The sequence below is a fragment of the Vidua macroura genome, chromosome 31 (assembly GCF_024509145.1).
Source record: "Vidua macroura isolate BioBank_ID:100142 chromosome 31, ASM2450914v1, whole genome shotgun sequence".
In the NCBI taxonomy this organism is placed as follows: Eukaryota; Metazoa; Chordata; class Aves; order Passeriformes; family Viduidae; genus Vidua; species Vidua macroura.
Window position 1 is genome coordinate 317,298 of NC_071601.1, and position 16,528 is coordinate 333,825.

The following is a 16,528-nucleotide window of genomic DNA, read 5'->3' on the forward strand; positions in this document are numbered from 1 at the left end:
GTTTCCTAAGGAGAGGCTAGAATGGTGCCTTAATACTCTAGGAGGGAGACAAGAACCTCTTTGCTGGGGGAATAGGGGCTTTCCCTAGGAAAGGAAGGCGATTCCATTCCCACAGCAGTATGGTGATTTCCCATCATTTAAGGATTTCAGTAATTCTAATTCCAAAAGGAATTTTATCTGCCTCTCCCAAATGTCACTGGTCTTTTATTTGGTTTGAATTGGTAACTTGGCCTGAGTTCTGTGGTCTGCGCTCTGGAGAAGGGTCTTTGGAAGAGCTCTGAGGAAGGTCATGGGAATGAATCCTCTTAGGTCATTGATTTCGTGTAGACCAAGACCTAGGGTAATACCCCAGGTATTGAAGGGTGGCACAGACCTAAGAATTGTTTTAAAGAAAAAGGTAGAGGAAATGTCATCAGCTGTGGCTGGAAGCAGCCACAGTTTGGTGAACCACAGAGCCCAGGTTTCTGTACCACCTGGGGTCCTGCATGTCCCCATTGCCTTGGTGTCCCCTCTGCAGCTCTGTGAAGACCCAGGAGGGGCAGCAGCCATGAAGATTCTGTTCCTGCTCTTCCCCCTGCTCCTCCTGTTGGTCCAGGGTGCTGCAGGTGAGAGAAAAAGTGGGGAGATGGGGAGAGGTGTGATCCTCCATGACTGGGGTTTTCCATGTCCTGGGAAGTGACCACTTTAGTGGGAGTGATGCAAAGGTAAGGGGGGATTGAGGAGAAAGGTGTTTCTCCAGTGATAGTTCTACAGGACACAGACTTGGGGTGGGAAAAGCCCATGGGCAAAAAAGCCTGGCTTGTTCTGTGAGTCAGGAAAGGATTTGGTTTCGGGCTCCAAGCCTGCACCCCGCTATTCCTGTTTAGGAACCTCTTGCCCTGCACAGGGATGGCAGAGAACCCTGTTGCATTGTGTTTTTTTGTTAATGGTATGTTCTGTTATTGCCCAAGTTAATGGTTTGGTCCAAATTATACCCTCCCACCCTTACTGTCAATCTACTCTGAGTTCCCTGTCAATCCTACCTTGTGCCAACCCGCTGCTTGGAAATCCCCTTCGGAAATCCCCTATAGTTTGAGGTCCCATTAATCCAGGTGACTCAGTTCCCCACCTGCTACTTCCCTCATTGGATGATGCTTTTCTGAACCCTGCCTTTCTCCTCCCCAGGATGTCTCAGATTAGCTGATGATTTCTACCTTCCCTTTGAACCTCCCCCATATATCAGTTGCTGCTCCCTCGCCTTTCTGCCTTTTGCCACCAGATTTCCCTGAGTATTAAATCCTCTTTTATCCTATGCAAAAGGCCTCCTCCTCATCCTTGCCTCCTCAGAGCACAGACCGGCAGCCAAAAAGGCTGTAGAGCAATTGCTCTAGCTGCACCACGGGGAATTCTGCTCCCCGGGTGTGACCCACTCTCAGCACTGACCAGAGTGATAGAGCCACTGCAGCTCACAAAGGTGACACTTTTTACCCAGTGGTTCGTCCAGAGTGTCCCAAATCCTCATCAGCCCAAGGGAGGGTCCCTGCAAAGGGTGAACAATGACTTTTCATCAGAGGTCACATGAATCATGGCAGAGCCAGCACAGTGATGTGGGATGTGAGGAGTCCCTGCCTGCCAGCAGGACTGCAGGCACACCCCTCTCTGCCACATTACTGCTGTAATTATTCTCTGTGTGTCTTTCCCCATGGAAACAGGGAGTAGACTTCAATGCAGACAGAGGGGAGGAATTTGTTCTTCTGTAAGATGTCGCCCCCCTCTAAGAACTATTGGAAGATGCACAGACAGAGAGGTGTGCTGCAAAAGGTAAGATCTGGATTTCCTGACTGAGGAGAGCTTTCTCCTTTTTCTACAGAAGAATCTCTTTAAAATTTCTTTCTTGACAACTCATGATAAATACTCTCCTGCATTTATGCTTTGAGAGGGAAGCTCAAGAAGGAAGGGAAAAAGTCTTTGGGAGTTTGGAGCTGCCCTGAGTGGGGCGGAAGGAGACAAAGGACACCCAGCACCTCCCACTGACCAAAGCCACCAAAGAGGGAAACATTCCCTGTCCTTGGGCAGCACTGGGGATATGATGCAGGTCTTGCTGCATCTGCACAGACCTGGAGCCAGGACTGCCAGCACTGAGATACCCCAGGTCCAGCCTGTCTGCACTAAGGACTGCACCTCACCTCCTCTGAGCCTGACTCTGCTGCAATTCACCCTGGGCATTGCAGAGGAGCGGAGAGAGGGGGAGGAAATGTTACACCTGCTGAAGTGCTTCTCTGTTTTCTTCCTACAGTCCCTGGAGATGAGACCCTGAATTCCCAAGCAGGAAACACCCCTCACTTCTGGCTCCTGGACCCATCTGCTGATGTCCCCATCTGCTGATGTCCCCTCCCGTCCCTGCCTGTGCCCTGCCCAGCTGGGCTGACAGCAGCAGTGGCAGCTGCTCCTGCTGGCTGCTGCTGGGCTGGAGCCCTGTGGTGCCAGCCCCGGTGTCTTTGGGGCAGGGGCTGCTTTTCCTGGCTTGAATAAAGACGAGCACTTTGGCATTGCAGGGCTGGGCCGTGTGTGCGTGTCCTGCTGCTGGAGGGCTGCTGTGCCTGCTGCCTCTGGGGCTGGCACTGCCTTGGTGGCAGCAGAAGGCCCTGGGGATGGTGCTGGGGCTGAGCAGCGCGTGTGTCCCTGGGGATGCTCCTGCCTGGCCCTGCTTTGGGGACGCTGAGCCCGGCAGTGCCTGCTGGGTCAGTCTGGGTGGGGTGCCTGTGGTGGGGCTGCCCTGCAGATGCTCTCTCTGGGGAATTGGGATCCCTGTGCTGGTCCTGCCAGTCCCAGATGTCCCTTGTCCCCAACAGCCGTGGCCTCATGTGCAGAGCTGTGCCTGGGGCTGTGCCCCTTGAGTGGCTATGGCCGGGGTCACCCACAGGAGCTGTCCCTGCTGCTCCTCCTTGTCCAACACCACAGCCCTCCCTGCTGTGGCTGTGCTGCTCTACATCCCATCCCAGCAGACCAGGAGGAGGAGGAAGCTGTTCACATCTTGGGCTGAGTGACCTGTGGGAAGGTGCCATATTGCCATGTAAATGACCACATTTGTTTTCCCATGGGCGTATGCAGAATGTCCTGGTGTCTCTGCCCATCTCAGGCAGATTGGATTAACAATTCTCTGGTCCATGAAAGGCAGGGGCCTCTCCCTGTCTGCACAGAAAATCTTGGGTGCTGCCATTTAAGTAGTTCACTACATGTGTGCTTCCATCTACTTGTGTGTACAAGAGTAACCGGGAACCCTGCCTCGTTCAGGGACAGCTTTCTCTCCCAAGAATGAGAGAGTCATAGAATTATTGATGTTGGAAAGGCCCTTTAAGCTCATTGAGTGCAACCATTGCCCAGCAAGGCCACCACTAAACCAAGTCCACAAATGCCACATCCAGATGGCTTTTAAATACTCGAGGTAATTCCACCACTGCCCTGGCAGTCTGTCCCATCACTGATTATTGATTCTGCAAAGAAACTGTTCCTAATACCCAATCGAACCCTTCCCTGGTGCTACTTGCGGCCATTTCCTCTGCTCAGTTTTTACTTGTGAGAAGAGACTGACACTAAAAATTTTTTGTTACCATTCTCTCTAGAACTGGAGAGTTTGGTGAGAGATGTTCATATCAACCCTGCCTGCTGTGGCCTTTCCTTCCCCTGTGCTAAACCTGAAATTTTATATTGTCCCTCTTCTCTACAAACTATGCAGACAATGCTGCTGAGGTGAAATGAGAGGTAAATCTTTCCTCTCACCATACAAAGCTGAACACGTTTGCAATATTCAGTCTGATCTTCCACATCCCACTCTGAGTATTTATAGAAAGGATAAAATGAGAGCACACAAAGAAGGAAATATTTTCCTAATTTCTCCTCTTCCCAGCATGAATCACTCTGCCTTGTCCATCCCATCCCTCTCCTGCCCAGCCCGTTGCCGCTGTGCCGCGGGTGTCACAAGAGGTGTTGCGTGGGGACAACGGTGACATTGATTGCAACAACCCCAGGAGACACCTCAGCCTCTGCCCCTGCAGCAGGGAGGGACCAGGGGCAGCCCCAGCACCCCCAGAGCCATGGGGCACTCCCGGGTTGGCCCAGGGCACTTGTGCCAGCAGCAACTGGGGCCTGTCCCACCCACCAGCACTGCTATAAACCCAGCGTCTTTGGGGCACAGCAGCATTCCCTGGCCCCAAGGGCATCTGGACACAGCCATTCCTCTTGGGTTTGCTGCTCCCTGCACATCCCGACCTTTTCCAGGCAGGTGAGTGCGTGGTCTTTCCCTGGAATCCTACCCACTCAGGGTCCCAGCTCAAAGCCCAGCAGAGCAGAGTCTCCTAAAGCACAAACTGCTGGAAGTATCCAGGTGGAAAATTTGGCCATCAGAGATGCCTGGGAAAGCGAATAAAAGTCTTAATGGAAGTCTATGAGTCCAGAATATGCGGAAAATTAAATTTTGGTTTCCTAAGTGCAGGAGAGACTTGGTTAGAGCCTTTGCTGCAAGATGGAGATGAGATCATTGTTGACAGATTGGGGGCTTCCTTAGCAAAATAGGGAAGGCACTTTTCCCAAATCAGTATGGAGATTTCCCATCATTTCAGTTACTGCAAAGGTTGATTTCTGTTTCCATTTCTGGGCACTTCCCTACCCTCTGGCTGCTCCCTGGGTCAGTGATGCCCAGGACAGGGGCAGCAAGTGTGGGGCTGGGGAATGTCCATGCTGGGAATCCTGAGAATGCTCTGGAGCTGGGGATGAGCCCTGCCAAGCTGAGCTGGGAGGACTTTTGGATCCCAGGGAAGCAGTGGGAATTGGTCAGGGTGTTTGGGGCATGTGTTTGATACCTGAAGCCCATAGGAGAAAACACCCTATAGTGCCATAACTTTCAATGACAAATTTATTTCTGCATTTCCCAAATTTCACTAGCCATTTATTTTGATTTCATCAAAAACAACAATGGATCCGAGATCTGCAGTCTGTGCTCTGGGAAAATGTTTTAGAATACCTGTAGGTTATTGATGATCCCAGAGACTGAGACAGTGGAATATTCCCAAGGTTTGAAGGCAGGCACACACCTGAGAATTGTTTCTAGAGAAAGGTAAAGGAAACATGATCAGATGTGGCTGTAGGCAGCCCCTCTGCACTTTGCTTAGCCACAGAGCCCTGCAGCACAGGCTCTTGCCCCACCTGGAGTCCTGCATGTCCCCATTGCCTTGGTGTCCCCTCTGCAGCCCTGTGAAGACCTGGGATAGGCAGCAGCCATGAAGATCCTGTTCCTGCTTTTCCCCCTGCTCCTCCTGCTGGCCCAGGGTGCTGCAGGTGAGAAGGAATGGAGGGAAATGGGGTGTGAGCCCCACTGGGGTAATTCAATGTCCCTGGAAGGGACCATGTTTGTGGGGGTGATGAGAAGGTAACAAGGGATTGAGGTCAAAGGAGTTTTTAAAATTAGTTTCTAGCTAGACACCAGTTTGGGTTGGAGAGAGCCCATGGAGACAGAATCCTGGCTTGTTCTGTGCGTTGAGAAGAAGGTTGGTTTGAGGCTCCAAGCCTGCAACCAGCTGTTCCTGTTTGGGACTCCCTGGATATTCTCTTGCCCTGCACAGGGATGGCAGAGGGCCCCATGGGTTGTTTGGATGGGGGGGTTTCCTGGGGCACAGAGGTGACTCTTCTTACCCAGACGTTCATCCACTGAGTGTCCCAAAACTTCATTGCCCCAAGGGATGATCCCTGCCAGGGTTGAAGAAGGACTTTTCATCAGAGGTAGAGGTCACACAAATGATGGCAAAGCCAGGACAGAGACATGGAATGTGATGAATCCCTGCCTGCCAGCTGTGCTGGTCCAGGAATAGGTGGGAAAGCAGCTTGGAGCCAGCACGGCTCTTCCTCAACCTCAGGCTGGTCCTTTTCACTCTCTGTTCCAGTGTGCCTCCAGTTTAGGGTCACAGGGACCTTTCAGGTGAGACACATTGCAGCTGGAGATGTGACTGTGGGGGGTTGGAGCTGAGCCCTTGGCCTGAAATGCAAGGGATGGGAAGCATCAGCCTGTCTATACCAACACTGCTCTCACTGATTATTTGTTTTAATTGTTCCATGTGTGCCTTTCCTCGTGGAAATAGGAAGTGAACTTCGATGCAAACAACGAAGAGGATACTGTAGTTTTGGGAGATGTGTTCCCCCTGCAAGACCGATTGGTAGATGTACAGCACAAACTCTCTGCTGCAAAGGGTAAGCTCTGGAATCCTGTTGGGAGAAAGCTTCCTTCTTCTTCCCTAGAAAGATCTGTTACAAATTTCTTTTTTGCCAACAGCTGAAAATACTCTCCTGCATTTATGCTTTGTGAAAGATGCCAAAAAAAATAGGGAAAAGTCCTTGAAGGGTTTGGAGCTGCCCTGAATGTGGCTGACAGGCCCAGGTCAACCAGGGCCTCCCCACTAACCAAAGCTGCCAAAGAGCAAAACATTCCCTGTCCTTGGGCAGCACCAGGGACATGATCCCAAACTTGCTGCATCTGCACAGACCTGGGGCCAGGGCTGCCAGCACTGAGATACCCCAGGTCCAGCCTGTCTGCACTAAGGACAGCACCTCACCTCCCCTGAGCCTGACTCTGCTGCACCTCACCCTGGGCATTGCAGGGCAGGGGAGAAAGTGGCAGGAAATGTTACACCTGCTGATGTGCTTGTCTGTTTTCTTCTTACAGTCTCTGGGGATGAGACCCTGACATTCTCAAGCAGGAAATGCCCTTCGCTTCTGGCTCCTGGACCCATCTGCTGATGTCCCCATCTGCTGATGTCCCCTCCCGTCCCTGCTGTGCCCTGCCCAGCTGGGCTGACAGCAGCAGTGGCAGCTGCTCCTGCTGGCTGCTGCTGGGCTGGAGCCCTGTGGTGCCAGCCCCGGTGTCTTTGGGGCAGGGGCTGCTTTTCCCAGCTTGAATAAAGACGAGCACTTTGGCATTGCAGGGCTGGGCCGTGTGTGCGTGTCCTGCTGCTGGAGGGCTGCTGTGCCTGCTGCCTCTGGGGCTGGCACTGCCTTGGTGGCAGCAGAAGGCCCTGGGGATGGTGCTGGGGCTGAGCAGCGCGTGTGTCCCTGGGGATGCTCCTGCCTGGCCCTGATTTGGGGACGCTGAGCCCGGCAGTGCCTGCTGGGCCAGCCTGGGTGGGGTGCCTGTGGTGGAGCTGCCCTGCAGATGCTCCCTCTGGGGGAGCAGGATCCTTATCCTGGTGTTTCTAGGCCCAGATATCATTCTTTTCTCCTGACCCTACTCCCACGCCATGAACGACATGGTCTGGGAACTGTGGACACAGTGGCAAGGCCTCCTCCCTAAAATAGCCTCAGCCTTGTTACACTGCCCCAGCTCCAGTTCCAGCTGCAAAAGCTGCAGCAGAAGCCATTCCTTAAAGGGAATGGCAGTGAGGAACATCAGGGAGTATGGCACTGCCACCAGGAGAGCTCCCATATAACACATGAACTTGATAGGGAGAAAATAAATACCTGAACCAAAAGGTTTGCTCTGCTTTCTTTCATTTGCATTATGTCTATATGGAATACTCAGTATCCACAGCACAGCTTCCTGTAGCATCACTTACACGCTCTATCTTCTATACATTCCATTCAATATTATCTTGTCTGCTTCTGCCTGCAGCAGAGGAAGGGAGAGAGCACAGAAACCAAGCTGGAGGCACTGGTACCCCACAAGTACCTTTTCCTGTTTATCTCCCTGCACCAGGGAAAAGAGGCTTCAGTTTCCTCTTGTGACACCTCTGACAAGGACTCCCAACCCAGGGCCTTGTGTCATCCTGCCTTGTGTAAGGACCCTGCAGTGCTGTGGTTTTCTGGACACATCCAGGGACACAGGGACACATCCATGGACACAGGGACACAGAGCTGCTCCCTGGAAACCAGCACAGACCTGCTGCTCTGGCACAGAGTGGAACCTTCTCTGAATCCCTTCAAGAAACCCTCCCAGTGAACCCACCAGCAGTAGTCTGTGCAGGTGGTGCCTTTGCTTCTGCTGAGCATCCCAAATCCCTCTCCCACATTTTTTTATGATTGTCACCTTGTCACTGTGACTTCACATCTCTGGGTTGTAAAGCAGCACAATTGAGATGTCAAGTTCCATTTGCCAAATCCCCAGGAGCTCAGCTCAGTTTGGGGGCACCAGATGGCTCTGCCAAACACCTGGAGAGGAAATTGCCAAATTGGGCACGTGGCACAGACCCTCCTGCCTGGCAAGGACTGTCACTTCTCCCATTGGCATGGCTGGCATCAAACTCACTGGATTCACAAGTGATGGCTGCATGCAGCTTGTATTTCTTCAGCTGGGTTGGCATTAGAGGGAGGTGCAGTTTTGTTGGATCACCTGGTTGACAGAACTTGTCATCTATCTTGGTGTTGCCAGGAGAGCCACTACAGAGAACCCTGCTTATCCCCCTGGCACGGCAGGTGCACAGACCTCTTGTCTAATAAGATGTTCTTGCCGTGTCTAAAATTGTTTTCCATATTCTGTGAGTTTTTGCACATCCCACAGCAACTGATTCTTCAATCAGAGGAGAAGAGACATAGGAAAAAGACAGGAGAAGAGGGAATGGTTTCAAAGAGACAAGGGGCAGGATGAGATGGGATATTGGGAAGAAATTTTTCCCTGTGAGAGTGGAGGGACCCTGACACATGATGCCCCAAGAGGTTGTGGCTGCCACATCCCTGCAACTGTCCAAGGCCAGGTTGGACAGGGCTTGGAGCAGCCTGGGATAGTGGAAGGTGCTCCTGTCCATGGCAGGTGGTGGAAAGAGATGATCTTTCAGGTCCCTTCAAAGGAAAACCATCACAGAGTTGATCCTGTGAGCCTCTGCAGGAAAGATTCGGCTTCCCTGGTACTGGCCTGGTTCCTGTGCCTGCACCCTGCAGTTCCTGCGCCCATCCCAAAGATTTCCCTGCTGGCCCCACAGCCCGTTGCCGCTGCAACGCGGGTGTCACAAGAGGTGTTGTGTGGGCACAACGGTGACACTGATTGCAACAGCCCCAGGAGGCACCTCAGCCTCTGCCCCTGCAGCAGGGAGGGACCAGGGCCAGCCCCAGCACCCCCAGAGCCATGGGGCACTCCCGGGTTGGCCCAGGGCACTTGTGCCAGCAGCAATTGGGGCCTGTCCCACCCACCAGCACTGCTATAAACCCAGCGTCTTTGGGGCACAGCAGCATTCCCTGGCCCCAAGGGCATCTGGACACAGCCATTCCTCTTGGGTTTGCTGCTGCCTGAACACCAAAGCCTTTGTCAGGGAGGTGAGTGTGGGGTCTCTCTCTGGAATCCTGCCTACTCAGGGTCCTTCCTGTCCCCATTGCCTTGGTGTCCCCTCTGCAGCCCTGTGAAGACCCGGGAGAGGCAGCAGCCATGAAGATCCTGTTCCTGCTCTTCCCCCTGATCCTCCTGCTGGTCCAGGGTGCTGCAGGTGAGAAGGGAAGAGGGGAGATGGGGGAAAGTGTGAGCCTGCACCAGTGGGAATTCAGTGTCCCTGGAAGGGACCGTGTTTGTGGGAATGATGAGATGGTAAGAGGGGATTGAGGTGAAAGGGTTTTCTTGAGTGATTTTCCAGTTGGACACTGATTTCGGGTGGAAAGAGCCCATGGAAAGAGAATCCTGGCTTCTCCTGTGGGTCAGGGTTGTGGAAAGTGGTGAATCCCTGCCTGCCAGCTGTGTTGATCCAGGCAGACATGGGAATGAAGCTGGGAGGCTTTTCCTCAACCTCACAGTGGTCCTTTCCACTCTCTGCTCTGGTGTGACCCCAGTTTGGGGAACAGGGACCTTCCAGGTGAGACACATTGCAATTGGAGATGTGGCCGTGGGGGGATTGGATCTGAGCCCTTGTCTTGGCCTGAAATGGACCAGCACTGGGGAGCATCAGCCAGTCGATAACCACAATGTGACCTCTCAGATTATTACTTTAATTGTCCCGTGTGTGTCTTTCCCTGTGGGAACAGGCAATGCAATTGTATGCAGAAGAGTAGGAGGTTTCTGCTCGAGGCATTTTTGCCCCCGCGGTAGCCGTTTTGTGGGAAGATGTGCACGAGAATTTGTGTGCTGCAAAAGGTAAGGCCCTGATGTTTGGCTGAAGAAAGATTTTCCTCCTTTTTCCTCAGAAAGACCTGTTACCAACTTCTTTCTTGACAACACATGATAAATACTGTCCTGCATTATGCCTTGAGAGAGAGGCTCAAGAAGGGAGAGAATAGTCCTTGAGGGTTTGATCTCCCCTCACAGGGGCTGCAGCAGCCCCAGGTCAGCCAGGGCCTCCCCACCCTCCTCCAGTATCATGGGGCTCATTCAGGCTCTGCAGAGGACTCACCAAAGCCACCAAAGAGGGAAACATTCCCTGTCCTTGGGCAGCACTGGGGACATGATGCAGGTCTTGCTGCATCTGCACAGACCTGGAGCCAGGGCTGCCAGCACTGAGATACCCCAGGTCCAGCCTGTCTGCACTAAGGACTGCACCTCACCTCCCCTGAGCCTGACTCTGCTCCAATTCACCCTGGGCATTGCAGAGGAGCGGAGAGAGTGGCGGGGAGAGATTGGCAGGGAAAGTTACAGCCGATAAATTGTGTTTTTTGTCTTCTTACAGTGGCAGGGGTTGAAAACCTGAAATTCCTGAAAAGGTCATGCCCCTCGCTTCTGGCTCCAGGACCCATCTGCTGATGTCCCCTTCTGCCGATGTCCCCTCCTGTCCCTGCTGTGCCCTGCCCAGCTGGGCTGACAGCAGCAGTGGCAGCTGCTCCTGCTGGCTGCTGCTGGGCTGGAGCCCTGTGGCGCCAGCCCCGGTGTCTTTGGGGCAGGGGCTGCTTTTCCCGGCTTGAATAAAGACGAGCATTTTGGCATTGCAGGGCTGGGCCGTGTGTGTGTGTCTTGCTGCTGGAGGGCTGCTGTGCCTGCTGCCTCTGGGGCTGGCACTTCCTTGGTGGCAGCAGAAGGCCCTGGGGATGGTGCTGGGGCTGAGCAGCGCGTGTGTCCCTGGGGATGCTCCTGCCTGGCCCTGATTTGGGGACGCTGAGCCCGGCAGTGCCTGCTGGGTCAGGCTGGGTGGGGTGCCTGTGGTGGAGCTGCCCTGCAGATGCTCCCTCTGGGGGAGCAGGATCCTTATCCTGGTGTTTCTAGGCCCAGATATCATTCTTTTCTCCTGACCCTACTCCGATGCCATGAACGACATGGATTGGGAACTGTGGACACAGGGGCAAGGCCTCCTCCCTAAAATAGCCTCAGCCTTGTTACACTGCCCCAGCTCCAGTCCCAGCTGCAAAAGCTGCAGCAGGAGCCATTCCTAAAAGGGAATGGCAGTGAGGAACATCAGGGAGTATGGCACTGCCACCAGGAGAGCTCCCATATAACACATGAACTTGATAGGGAGAAAATAAATACCTGAACCAAAAGGTTTGCTCTGCTTTCTTTCATTTGCATTATGTCTATATGGAATACTCAGTATCCACAGCACAGCTTCCTGTCGCATCACTTACACGCTCTATCTTCTATACATTCCATTCAATATTATCTTGTCTGCTGCTGCCTGCAGCATAGGGAGGGAGAGAGCACAGAAACCAAGCTGGAGGCACTGGTACCCCATAAGTACCTTTTCCTGTTTATCTCCCTGCACCAGGGAAACGAGGCTTCAGTTTCCTCTTGTGACACCTCTGACAAGGACTCCCAACCCAGGGCCTTGTGTCATCCTGCCTTGTGTAAGGACCCTGCAGTGCTGTGGTTTTCTGGACACATCCAGGGACACAGGGACACATCCATGGACACAGGGACACAGAGCTGCTCCCTGGAAACCAGCACTGACCTGCTGCTCTGGCACAGAGTGGAACCTTTTCTGAATCCCTTCAAGAAACCCTCCCAGTGAACCCACCAGCAGTAGTGTGTGCAGATGGTGCCTTTGCTTCTGCTGAGCATCCCAAATCCCTCTCCCACATTTTTAATGATTGTCGTCTTGTCACTGTGACATCACATCTCTGGGTTGTGAAGCAGCACAATTGAGATGTCAAGTTCCATTTGCCAAATCCCCAGCAGATCAGCTCAGTTTGGGGGGACCAGATGGCTCTGCCAAACACCTGGAGAGGAAATTGCCAAATTGGGCACGTGGCACAGACCCTCCTGCCTGGCATGGACAGTCACTTCTCCCATTGGCATGGCTGGCATCAAACTCACTGGATTCACAAGTGATGGCTGCATGCAGCTTGTATTTCTTCAGCTGGGTTGGCATTAGAGGGAGGTGCAGTTTTGTTGGATCACCTGGTTGACAGAACTTGTCATCTATCCTGGTTTTGCCAGGAGAGCCACTACAGAGAACCCTGCTTATCCCCCTGACACGGCAGGTGCACAGACCTCTTGTCTAATAAGATGTTCTTGCCGTGTCTAAAATTGTTTTCCATATTCTGTGAGTTTTTGCACATCCCACAGCAACTGATTCTTCAATCAGAGGAGAAGAGACATAGGAAAAAGACAGGAGAAGAGGGAATTGTTTCAAAGAGACAAGGGGCAGGATGAGATGGGATATTGGGAAGAAATTTTTCCCTGTGAGAATAGAGAGACCCTGGCAGAGGCTGCCCAGAGAGGTTGTGGCTGCCACATCCCTGGTAGTGTCCAAGGCCAGGTTGGACAGGGCTTGGAGCAACCTGGTATAGTGGAAGGTGTCCCTGTCCATGGCAGGGGCGGAAAGAGATTATTTTTCAGGTCCTTTCCAATCCAAAACATTGCAGAGGTGATTCTGTGAAAGAAGGATTCTGCTCCCCCAAAACCTCACTGGTGCCTGTGCCTTTACCCTCCAGTTCCTGTGCCCATCCCAAAGATTTCCCTGCTGGCCCCACAGCCCGTTGCCGCTGTGCCGCGGGTGTCACAAGAGGTGTTGCGTGGGGACAACGGTGACATTGATTGCAACAGCCCCAGGAGGCACCTCAGCCTCTGCCCCTGCAGCAGGGAGGGACCAGGGCCAGCCCCAGCACCCCCAGAGCCATGGGGCACTCCTGGGTTGGCCCAGGGCACTTGTGCCAGCAGCAATTGAGGTTTGTCCCACCCCCTGGAAATGGGACAAAACCGGCCTGTTTGGGGCACAGGGATACTCCCCGATCTGGACTCTTCTCACAGGTGATTCCAGCTTGGTTTGTTACAGACCATTTCTGCCTTGGTGTGCTCTGAACCTACACCTTTCTCAGGTAGGTCACTGGGGAGTCACTTCTGGGCCACCAAGATACTTCCCTGCCCTCTTGATTCTTCCTGGGGCAGTGCTGCACAGGGATGGGGATTGGGCTGACTGGGAATCGTGGGAAACATCTGGGGTTGAGGATGGATACTTACAAGCTGAGCTGAGAAGACTTTCCTGCCTTCAGGGGATTGTGCAGGATGTTTGGGCAGCAAGCTTTGGGCTGCCTGGTGGGGTGAAGTGCATTGGAGAAGACTTCATTTAGCTTGGCCTCTCCAGGCACAAAGATTCCCCTAAATCCTTGACCCTGCTTTGGTTCTTGGTGTGTTCCCTCTGCAGCCCCGAGAAGAGCCAGGACAGGCATCGGCCATGAGGATCCTCTACCTGCTCTTCCCCTTCTTCCTCCTGCTGGTCCACAGTGCTGCAGGTGAGAGAGACAGAGGGGAGATGGCTGAAGTGTGAACCCCCATCAGAGGGGTTTTCCAGGTCCTGGTAAGCGACCACAAGTCTCAGGTATTTATAACATTTGGGAGGGATTTGCTGTGAGGAAGGTCTGGGCTGCTGAGGATCCAGCACAGCAAATCCTCTAGCTCCTGCTGGTCTTTCCCTCTGTCTTTCCCCACATGCATATGTTGCTGTAGAAAAAAAGAACTCTGACTGGAGAGTTTAAGATGTTGGGTTTGGTGCTCAGTTCCCGTACAAGACTGGGACTCAGACCCAGCAGCAGCTGCTCTGGAACCAGACACATTTTTGACATTTATGCCACACTCACTTTGACCTCTTTCTCTGTGCAGGATCCTCCTTGGAGCCAACAAACAGGGAAGAATGTCAGCGAGAAAATGGGTACTGTGGATTTTTGAAGTGCAAGTTCCCCTTTGTCATCAAAGGAAGATGTTCCACGTTCTTCTTTTGCTGCAAAAAGTAAGATTTGGAATTTCAAATGTTGCTGTCATAGCAGAAGGTGTTCAAAGGCCCACGAGTAGCTAAAGGCTAAGTGCCCCTAATGATTCAAGGCAGAGCTGAGGGGAGGGACGGGAAGGTGCTTGGAGCTGCCCTGAGTGGGGCTGCAGCAGCCCCACATCAGCCAGGGCCTCCCCACTCTCCTCCAGTCTCAGGGGGCTCATTCAGGCTCTGCAGAGGACTCACCAAAGCCACCAAAGAGGGAAACATTCCCTGTCCTTGGGCAGCACCGGGGACATGATCCCAAACTTGCTGCATCTGCACAGACCTGGAGCCAGGGCTGCCAGCACTGAGATACCCCAGGTCCAGCCTGTCTGCACTAAGGACTGCACCTCACCTCCCCTGAGCCTGACTCTGCTGCACCTCACCCTGGGCATTGCAGGGCAGGGGAGAAAGTGGCAGGAAATGTTACACCTGCTGATGTGCTTCTCTGTTTTCTTCCTACAGTTCCTGGGGTTGAAACCCTGAAATTCCCAAGCAGGACATCCCCTCGCTTCTGGCTCCTGGACCCATCTGCTGATGTCCCCTCCCATCCCTGCCTGTGCCCTGCCCAGCTGGGCTGACAGCAGCAGTGGCAGCTGCTCCTGCTGGCTGCTGCTGGGCTGGAGCCCTGTGGTGCCAGCCCCGGTGTCTTTGGGGCAGGGGCTGCTTTTCCCGGCTTGAATAAAGACGAGCACTTTGGCATTGCAGGGCTGGGCCGTGTGTGTGTGTCCTGCTGCTGGAGGGCTGCTGTGCCTGCTGCCTCTGGGGCTGGCACTGCCTTGGTGGCAGCAGAAGGCCCTGGGGATGGTGCTGGGGCTGAGCAGCGTGTGTGTCCCTGGGGATGCTCCTGCCTGGCCCTGCTTTGGGGAGCCCGGCAGTGCCTGCAGGGCCAGGCTGGGTGGGGTGCCTGTGGTGGAGCTGCCCTGCAGTTGCTCTCTCTGGGGAATTGAGATCCCTGTGCTGGTCCTGCCAGTCCCAGATGTCCCTGGTGTCTGTGCGCACCAGTTCCTGCACCCATCCCAAAGATTTCCTTGCTGGCCCCACAGCCCGTTGCCGCTGTGTCACAAGAGGTGTTGTGTGGGCACAACGGTGACATTGATTGCAACAGCCCCAGGAGGCACCTCAGCCTCTGCCCCTGCAGCAGGGAGGGACCAGGGGCAGCCCCAGCACCCCCAGAGCCATGGGGCACTCCCGGGTTGGCCCAGGGCACTTGTGCCAGCAGCAATTGGGGCCTGTCCCACCCACCAGCACTGCTATAAACCCAGCGTCTTTGGGGCACAGCAGCATTCCCTGGCCCCAAGGGCATCTGGACACAGCCATTCCTGTTACAGCCTGGGCACCAAGATCCTCATCAGGTAGGTGGCTGTGGGATCTCTTGAGGACGGCAGCCCATTATACCTCTCTCTTCAGCTCCTGAGCCTTTGTTATTTACAAATTGTTGCAAGTTTCCATGTGGACATTAAGGACCATCTGTGTTTTTAAGAAAACGCACTAATTTTCTCTGAGTCAAGTGATTTTCAGAGCCCAGCGTATGCTGGATGTAAACCTGGGTTTCCTGCCTTCATCTGGGACTGGAAATGTGTCTGGTGGCTGGAGTGAGGTCCCTGATGCTTCTTTCTCTGGGGTACCTGGAGTCTGTGCTGGATAAAGTAGTGAGATGCTATTCAAGCTGCAGTGCAGAGGTTTTCCATTCTGTACAGCTTCTAGTAAGATGGAAGGACTTTTTGTCCGCAGCCAAACTATGATTCTGTGATGTAGCTGAACCTGCTCATTTTAAAGGGGATTGGAACTGAAGTAGCTGTAAGTGGTCCCTTAATCCCAAAACATTCTTTGGTTCTATTGACCATAGTGTTAGGCAGGAACCTCCTTCACCAAGTGCTGGGCATCTCCAGGGGCATGAATTTCCCTCAACTCCCTACCCAGGTCAGTTCCCAATTCTTGTTTGAATATTGGCTTTTGTGTTGAGTGCTGACACGAGCACCACCTGACAGGCAAACTCGGCTTTGTCTCTTGGGGAAGGAAAGGCAGAAGTGTGAGAATAAAAGAAGCAGCAACACGTTTCATCTGGTAACTGCATTTGAAAATCCTTCTTGTTCCACCCGTGGCTCTATCTCAGCAGAAACGTGTATTTCTCCTCAAGACAGAAGTGTTGGATGCAAAAGGCCTGAGGAAGCACAGCTTCCAAGGGTTAATATTCTGCTTTTTTTCCACAAATCTTTGAATTCTCATATGGCTACTAGGGCAAGAATCAGGCATTACTTGTCCCACATGTCCCTTAAGAGAATTCATAGCGAATAAGATGATGGGAATTGCCCAACAGGCCAGCACTTCCCCACCTGGTCCCAGGAAATCCTAAAGGTACACACCTAAGTTCCATAGTTTGGAACAGGCCACTTGTGATAGTCCCTTTGCAATTTAGC

General features: G+C 53.2%; 1 protein-coding gene and 1 long non-coding RNA gene across 3 annotated transcripts; both read left to right on the top strand.

Annotated features, from left to right (window-relative positions):
* The first annotated feature begins 8,774 nt into the window (after window positions 1–8,774).
* LOC128820864 (uncharacterized) lies at window positions 8,775–10,839 on the top strand. The gene is made up of 4 exons (XR_008440990.1): window positions 8,775–9,267; window positions 9,347–9,434; window positions 9,964–10,072; window positions 10,602–10,839. It is a non-coding gene; the product is annotated as an uncharacterized LOC128820864 (long non-coding RNA).
* Window positions 10,840–11,897: 1,058 nt separating this feature from the next.
* On the top strand, window positions 11,898–14,815 carry LOC128820863 (antimicrobial peptide THP1-like). 2 transcript variants are annotated; one of them, XM_054001697.1, is made up of 5 exons: window positions 11,898–12,186; window positions 13,137–13,179; window positions 13,506–13,593; window positions 13,961–14,087; window positions 14,574–14,815. In XM_054001697.1, exons 1-5 carry the CDS (start codon window positions 12,062–12,064, stop codon window positions 14,584–14,586), a joined length of 396 nt encoding a protein of 131 aa, XP_053857672.1. In that variant the 5' UTR covers window positions 11,898–12,061; the 3' UTR covers window positions 14,587–14,815. The 2 variants fall into 2 exon arrangements, with proteins under 2 accessions (XP_053857672.1, XP_053857673.1); XM_054001698.1 differs by lacking the exon at window positions 11,898–12,186 and adding an exon at window positions 12,300–13,029.
* The last annotated feature ends 1,713 nt before the right edge of the window (window positions 14,816–16,528 follow it).

Bases quoted from the DNA above. Each gene is read 5' to 3' on its own strand.
- LOC128820863 (XM_054001697.1), top strand. From the start codon at position 12,062: ATGGCTCTGCCAAACACCTGGAGAGGAAATTGCCAAATTGGGCACGTG. The intron at 13,180-13,505 runs GTAGGTCACTGG...TTCCCTCTGCAG, and splicing joins TGAACCTACACCTTTCTCAG to CCCCGAGAAGAGCCAGGACA. The intron at 13,594-13,960 runs GTGAGAGAGACA...TTCTCTGTGCAG, and splicing joins GCTGGTCCACAGTGCTGCAG to GATCCTCCTTGGAGCCAACA.